An 8,560-nucleotide genomic window follows, 5' to 3' on the forward strand; every position below is an offset into this window, starting at 1 on the left:
AGATTTGCACACATTTCTATCTTCAGTTTGTTCCAACTAGTCTCTCACAGTCAACTTGGGTTCCTCATTGGATAGCGGTAGTCCATCTCTGTGGGAGAAATAGTTTCAAGCCTGAAATTAAACTTTACAGGCACTCTAAGTGCTGTAATAAGCATGAGGGGTTGTCACTGTGTCTGACTCATTTGTGTGATTTTAAACTCGGCATTCGGTAGAGGGGGGGGGGGGGGGGAAGGAGCTTTTGACCTTTGTCTATGGCTTTTGTCATCGTCACACAGTGTTTTGCAGCTAAGAGAGACAAAGGCAGAAATAAGTGGTGAAGAGAGCAAGGCACAAACTTCTTATGGCTGCATGCCAACAGTGATCCTGCTCTAGAGATGGATCTGTAAGTTCACGTAAATACTTGTATTTCATCCTTACTTTTTGAAAAAAAAGTTTTTACAATGCAAATAAATAAACATTTTATATACCACCCTCATAAATGTATGTCTGATAGTTGTTTCTAGATTATGTAAACAGTGCATACCAGTAGCCTATCACCTTCCTGTCTGGCCTGTACAAATAAGGAGACCTCCATTTTTATGGCTAAAATGACTGAAATGTTGCTGCATTTTGCACCTAATTGGATAGCAGCAGTCTGTCTTTGTTGGAGAGATTGTCCTGGTCAGCCTCTCCCTGGACAGTCTCTCGTGTCAGCACAAACATGAAAGGACTCTTACCTGGTTTGTTTACCTGAATAATTGAGGGAAACATGCACTCATGAACATCAAAATGCCAGATAAATATTTCACATCCAATCATGATAGAAAGAGACCACAACACAGAATAATGTTGTTCTTAGATCACCTCAATCTCTTAAGATGACTCCAGACGTCACCCTCTAAATATTTATGTTTTTGCAGTTCTAAAAAAAAAAAACTCAGACAATCACAGATAGACAGATTGCAATGAAAGAGGAGCTTTGTATCCAGCTGTCAACATCAAACCAAAAATCGCAGAGGGAAATTAACTTTCTTTAGTATATATTTTATTCAACTAGACATGCATTAATAATGCTATCTGGTTCAATAGAAAGAAATATGCTTATATATTCAGTACTACAGCTTACTATATGTGAAGCCAGATTGTGAAAAAAAAACCATTAGTGGGCAAAAAAAACAGTTCGAAATTCAGTTCAAATTCAATATATATATATATACTGGGCCCTATTTGGGCCCTATTCAGAGCATTTAGACATGTTGCAGCACAGACATGGAGCTATACAGTATGTTCAATGTACAAACACAGGTCCGTTTCTTGAATTTATCAGAAGCAAAACTACTGGGTTGTCAGCCAACCTCACTAGTCTTGAGTCTACTTTATGGCAGCACAAGAGGCACAAACGTCAGCCAAGCCAAGCCTGCCAAGCAGTCAGACATTGGTGCAGTTGGTGGAGGGTGGTGTGTCAGCTTTGTTCCGGATCTCTTTGATGTTATTGAGGGGAGATTCGCTGGTGATCTGGCACCTGAATACCTGTTTGTACGCCTTGCGGAAGTTCTCCGACAGGAAGGCGTAGATGATGGGATTGACAGAGGAGTTGCTGTAAGCCAGGCAGTGGGCCATCACCCGAAACACGAACGACGCCTGGTTGAGTGGAAAATTCCCAAACTCCACCCACAAATGGACCACATGATGGGGTAGCCAGGACAAGCAGAAGACCACAACCACCACCAGCACTGTCTGAGCGGTCTGCCAAAGGAGAAGGTCAACATGGGGTAAAGAAATCAATCAGTCAGTTAATCAATAATCAATGAGTTCATCCCTATATCCGTTGGTCCACCAATTCCATTATTCACACATGTTATTACACAGATTAACGAGGCATACAAAAATACAAAATCAACAGTTAAGTTTACATTACACAGATTAACGAGGCATACAAAAATACAAAATCAACAGTAAGTTTACATGGCTGAAAATCAAAAGGTGTGCCCAGCACCCAGAGCTGTAATCTCTTTTCATCAGAAGTCTTTCAAACTTTCCATAGTTCTTGAAGTCCCTTGTCAAGTATATAGTATATATACTCTTTTGAAATGATTTGCCTGTTCAAATCATCATGGTAAAACCTGATGCCTGCCACCAAAAATATCAATTCCATGCTCACTTGCCTGCTCTCTGTGTATCAGAGTCTGTCTGTCTGTCTGTCTGTCTCTCTCTCTCCCCTCCGGGTCCCAGGTTGTCTGACTGATTTGCCATCATTATGTGTAATTACCATGTGACATGGATAAAAGAGTGAGTGCACTCCGGAGGCACTGGCAAACAGTCTCCAGGAAGATTAAAAAATGTATTACATTCCCACCATTCATGTGGCGGTGATGCTCAAGGGTTGGCAAGGCTAGACCAATTCAGCCACCTGCTCCACAGACCAGCATATGGAGCCTCTCATCCAGGCATCCATGCCTGCTGTTGACAGGGACCTTCTCAGCTATAGACACCAATTAATGGGGAAATCTATCATCCACTTTTATTCATTGCAGGTCAGTGGATTTTTTCTTTCTGCCAAATTAACAAAACCAAATAATGATGGTAAAACTACGAGTGTTTTTAGAAAGTCACCCATTGCTGGTGGACCACCCATTACTACTGAGAGGGAACAGGCGAAGGCAAATGTCACAAACCAAACATGACCTGTCCACATCCAGCCAGTGGAAGTCATGCAATACTGGTGTGGGCCATGGGGTATTTGTTTGTGGCTAACCACCAGCTCCCTCAGTGGTGTGTGCAAGACCTCTATTGATTCCACACATCTCTGATTCTAATATACAGTGGGACATCACTTAGGCTACTTCTTCAGAAAGCACTCGATACGCCCAATATAAACTGGGCATACCTTCATCCAATACCAACTGAGACACTGTAGAAATCAACCAGCTCACGTATCTTCTACTAGTTGAAAAGTGGTTTTCTAACCTTGATGACTATTGATTCATTCTGAGTAGCATCTGTTTATTTCTTAACATGTCACTTTGCTTCATTGGATCATGCCCCTTGTGGCATCGTTTTGCAGACAGGCACTATAATCCATTAACAATGATTTTGTATGAAAACAAACAATCAAATTAATAAATAAATGAAATGAGTATTGACTGAATCACAAGTGCCATTATGATAGTCATGATCTATGGCAGAAGACTACAGGCTCTAACCAAGTAACAGCCAGATTATGTTGTTTAGTGATAACAGTCTTTATTGTGCTCTATACTTCATCGCAGCATTTTCCATGTCAGAATAGTAATGAATTGGCATACATGGATTTATTCTACATTGTAACTTTCCCTTTACATTCCTTAATTCATCATATTTTCTTTGTCGTCAGCTATGCTCAGAAAGGTGGTTGCCAACTTCCTTGTCGAAACAAATTATGTTTTCTAAACAAAGTTCGGGAGGAGCCCATAGGGTTGATTGACAGCCATCACTCACCCCACTTCCGTTTGTCTAACCAATCCAATGGATGAACTAGTGAAGATGGGGTTAATTATAGTGTGTTATTTAAAAACAAATGAGGGAAATCCAAAAAGCTTTGACTGCAACAAAACATGCTGTCCCGATTTGTAATGTGTGCTTAGGCCTGATAACAACTGATGACTCTGCACTGCAGACAGTCATATTTCCTCAGCTGACTGTGACATGGACTTTCACAGCATTACAGCAAGTGGCACCGTTAATAGTAACAACTCCTCCTTCAACAGCTTGTCCTCACAGCCTCGCATCTCAGGCATGGGTATTAACTGTGTAACTGTGTATGCTTAATTAGTTTCTGCCAGCCACAATATCCACCACTACCGGTATCCCATCTATAGTGCCAATTTAAAAACTAAAAACATCTTTATGGCACAGGACATTTTAGCTTGAACATGCCAAATGACTGTGGCCATGGAGGGGGGGGGGGGGGGCTTCAGTCAACGTCCATAAATGATTGAGCCGCAAAACTGATAAGAGCAAAGGCGAGAGTTATGATCAGCCATGAAAACGGACTAATGGACACGACTACAATCATCTGTTCTTTCCACTCTGTTGCTTGGCAGTGTACATTCACGCAGTGTGTCCACAAATTAGCTGGTCGGACTAAAACAATAACTGTCTAAATCACTACAAAGCATACCTTTGCCTAATATTGTTTGTTTTCACTTCTCTTTCAGGTGGATAGAACGGCATGTTCTCATAAAACCTGAATATGAATGCACTGTAAGACAAAACTCTTTCTGGCGTCGACCAGATTAAATGGCAAAGACATATTTGGCGATGGGTAATCCAGAAGATTCTTTGCACTTTCTGTCTTGCCATGATTGCTTCCAAGAACCTACCCATCCCTAATGATTCATGACTAGTGATTGAGTCTGTTCAAGGATTGCCAGTAACAATACAATGTGAGCTATATCTGTGCTAAAAATGTGTATGTAAGTAATTATGACCGCCGCGCAGCGAAGCGGCGGTCATATAGGTTTAGTCAGATTTTTTTTTCTTTTTTTTTTTTTTTCTTTTTCCCCCCCGGCGGACTGGACCCCCCGAAAGGAGGGTAGGGCAGACACAGTTTTCTGTGAATATCAGATTTTGTATGTTGATCTCAAAGGGCCATGTCAACCCATTCCATAACCACTCATTTCATGTATAGCGCCACCTAGTTAAACACAAAAAAGTAAAAATGAGGTGTTGTAATCGCAGGTATCTGTGACCTAACATAGTCAAAACTGCACGAAATTGGAAGTGTAGGATCATTATCCTACATAGGGGCGGTGGTAGTGTAGTGGTTAAAGAGCTGGGCTAGTGTGCAGTAGCCTGAAAGTTGTCGGTTCAATTCCTGGCTTCCATCGTTGTGCCCTTGAGCAAGGCACTTAACCCTGAGTTGCTCCGGGGACAATGTGATCCCTTGTAATATAGCTGACATATGTAAGTCACTTTGGTCAAGAAGTGCCTGCTAAATGTAATGTAATGTAATGTAATGTAATGTAATGTAATGTAATGTAATAATTATGACACCCTCTGAATGCACGCCAAGTTTCGTGGAATTCCGTTCATAGGGGGCCACACAATAAATTAATTTATGTTACTATACACCAACTGGCCTGTAGGTGGCCGGAGACAGTTTTCTGTGAATATCTCGAGAACCGTAGGGCCTAGGAGGTCCACCTTTTTTTTGTATGTTGGTCTTAAAGGAGAATTCCGGTGTGATTTTGACCTAAAGTGTTTTGAAACATGATACCGAGTGTGAACGTATGTCTCATAGCCCATCTCGGCTTGTCCCCTGCACTCCGAAATCTGGCGCTAGTTAGCCGATGCTACCAACAAGGCGGTCAATGGTTGTGCCTCGGCATCGGCATAGCCATGCAAATAAATCACTGTTTTACACCATTTACGAGGCTCAATGTATCTCCACACTTCATTGGTAGACTTCCAAGGGCCCTGAGATTTAAAACGAGACATTGAGAACTTTGAAAAAGCACTGGTAGTTTACTTACAAGACGATTTATACAGACAGTATCTTCTCGAAGTTTAGCGTTTGCAGCCATCTTGAATTTAGTCACGATAAGTCGAGCGACGAGTAAGAATGAACAGGTATGATAAGGGATTAGATTCCAAAAATAATTCTGTGGAAATGCATGGATTACAGTTTCTTCCAGTAGCAGCAACTGGAATCCATGCATTTCCACGGAATTATTTTTGGAATCTGATCCCTTATCATACCTGTTCATTCTTACTCGTCGCTCGACTTATCGTGACTAAATTCAAGATGGCTGCAAACGCTAAACTTCGAGAAGATACTGTCTGTATATATCGTCTTGTAAGTAAACTACCAGTACTTTTTCAAAGTTCTCAATGTCTCGTTTTAAATGTCAGGGCCCTTGGAAGTCTGCCAATGAAGTGTGGAGATACATTGAGCCTCGTAAATGGTGTAAAACAGTGATTTATTTGCATGGCTATGCCGATGCCGAGGCACAACCATTGACCGCCTTGTTGGTAGCATCGGCTAACTAGCGCCAGATTTCGGAGTGCAGGGGACAAGCCGAGATGGGCTATGAGACATACGTTCACACTCGGTATCATGTTTCAAAACACTTTAGGTCAAAATCACACCGGAATTCTCCTTTAAGGGGGCATGTCAACCTATCCCATTACCACTTATTTAATGTATAGCGCCACCTAGTTAAAAATTAAAAAGCAAAGCATTAGGTGTTTTCATCACAATATCTCTGGCTGACATGGTCAAAACTGCACGAAATTGAAAGTGTAGGATCATTATGACACCCTCCGAATGCATGCCAAGTTTCGTGGTTCATGGGGGGCCTTACAATAAAATAATTTATGTGTACATTTAGTGACCGTACACCAACAAGGATTCCCGGGACACTGAAAGGCCGGGGTACACGAAACTTGGTGGGCATTTAACCCCACATGGATAGCATGGAACCATCGCTTTTCGTTTTGATCTGTAGCCCCCCCGCTGGACTGGACCCACAGAAAGGAGGGTAGGGCAGACACAGTTTTCCCATTACCACTTATTTCATGTATAGCGCCACCTAGTTAAAAATGAAAAAGCAAAAAATGAGGTGTTTTCATTAATTATCTTGAGAACCGTAGGGCCTAGGATGACCAATTTTTTTTTATGTTTGCCTCCAGGGGTCATGTAAACCCATTCCATATGCACGCATGTGCATAAACAGATACACACGCACACACATACATTCACAGTAATCCTACGTATGACACATACTCACACAGTAGACATATATACGTATGCATGCACATGCACACACACAGGCACATAAACAGGCAAACACACACATGCACGCACACATACCCACCCACACACCCACACACACATAAACATAAACATGTACACGCACACATGCACACAATTCAAGAATTTCTCAGAATTATGAACAGGCAAGATGGGGGTGGGGTTGTATAAAATGTATATTACATGTGAAATCTATGAACTAATCATGTTTTGGTACTTGTTGTCTAGCAGATACCAGTGAGAATTGAGTGTGCATAATGCAATTCAGTGAGACAGTTAGAATCATAAATGCCTTTCAGCGTGACTTATTTTTGTGGAAAACATGTGCTGGACTGGGCGGCGGTCATATTTTGTACCGCTCTGCGGTACATCTAGTTTTATACAAAGTAAGAGTACAGTGGCAGAGTATGTAAGAGTTTTATACAAAGACTTTAAGGAATGTAATAATCCCCTTAACATCCCCTAGACCTGCCTTTTGATTGCTGTGCTTGAAAATCACTTGATGAAGCATACAAATATCACATACAAAGCATGCTAATACCATTGCATGGAAACCGTGGACCTTTTTCTTCTGAATATTATCCAACATCACACAGGCATTATTACATTACATCACCACATCGTATTACCAGTCAGCATGCTTTCTACATTTCATTTTGAAATTAAGTGGATTCAGTGACATACCTTTTTCTTAGATGCTTCTGATTTTTTAGACATGTTTCTGAGTTTTTTGTGCAAGTGATTTAGGACCTACAGTATGAATACAAAAAGCGAATTTTAGTACAAAAATAACAGAAATAACTTTACTAAAGGTTGTTTTAGGGAATGCTTTACTATGAATGTAGAAAAATAAATAAAATAGCTGCTGCAATAATACTCGTACATTTCTTTATGTGGTAAATAACTTAATGTAGCCTAGTCTTAGGTCGTGCGCCTTCACGCACAAGGAGAGTCACGACTTACCTTTGCGTAACAAAAAGATATCAGTAAAAGGGGCAAGACATAACCGAAGACAAACGTGCACACCACGTAGATCTTCTTATGGTTTGGGTTGGGCCATACTTCCCAGCAATAGGTGCTATTATCTCTCTCAAACAGATCCTGATAGTGAGCCACAGGTGCTGCCATTGCTAGGGAGAGGATCCAAATAATTATCACCCCAACCAGGGCATGTCTCGCCACACGGATGGAGGACGACTTTCTCGAGTGAACTATGGCAATATAGCGATCCACGGACATAGCAGACAGAGTGAAGATACTGACAAGCATAGAGACCGTAAAGAAGTAATGGATGAATTTACATATGAAGGCACCCAGTACCCATGATTGCATCATGTATATTGTAGACTGAAACGGAATGCAGAAGAGCAGGTAAGAAAGGTCAGCAACGCTGAGGTTTAGAATAAAGATGTTGGTGGTGCTCCGTGGTTTTCCTGGCTTGCTCCTGGCAAGAACGGTGATGACCATGGAGTTGCCCATCACACCCAACGTGAAAATTAGTCCAAATACTAGTAGCGTAATGAAGTTGTCCATGCCAATCCCAAACAAAAGTTTATCAGATGGCACCGTTTGCTCCGATCTGTTGAAAACCCCCTCACCATTATTGAAAAACCCCTCACCATCACCGAAGTTAGTCAGCTCCGACGAGTTCATTGCGCAATATAATGTTAGGGTTTCCCCTGTTAGTGTCTCAGTTTTTACGGGTTCCCTCTTAGCCAAACCACAAGGTATATAAGTAAAGAGTTATCTTTGTTCTCGTATGAAGCACTGCCATTCTTGTATGCATGT

General features: G+C 41.4%; 1 protein-coding gene across 1 annotated transcript; it reads right to left on the bottom strand.

Moving 5' to 3' along the window:
- Nucleotides 1–1,132: 1,132 nt before the first annotated feature.
- galr1a (galanin receptor 1a) lies at nt 1,133–8,337 on the bottom strand. Its single transcript, XM_076280321.1, has 3 exons — nt 7,736–8,337; nt 7,457–7,522; nt 1,133–1,725 (listed from the first exon to the last, which is right to left on the bottom strand). Exons 1-3 carry the CDS (start codon nt 8,303–8,305, stop codon nt 1,408–1,410), a joined length of 954 nt encoding a protein of 317 aa, XP_076136436.1. The 5' UTR covers nt 8,306–8,337; the 3' UTR covers nt 1,133–1,407.
- Between the last annotated feature and the right edge of the window lie 223 nt (nt 8,338–8,560).

Source organism: Alosa pseudoharengus, unplaced genomic scaffold (genome assembly GCF_046254945.1).
Source record: "Alosa pseudoharengus isolate Yale_2024_CS ecotype anadromous, Long Island Sound unplaced genomic scaffold, YU_APseudo_1.1 YU_APseudo_1.1_scf_12, whole genome shotgun sequence".
Taxonomy (NCBI): Eukaryota; Metazoa; Chordata; class Actinopteri; order Clupeiformes; family Clupeidae; genus Alosa; species Alosa pseudoharengus.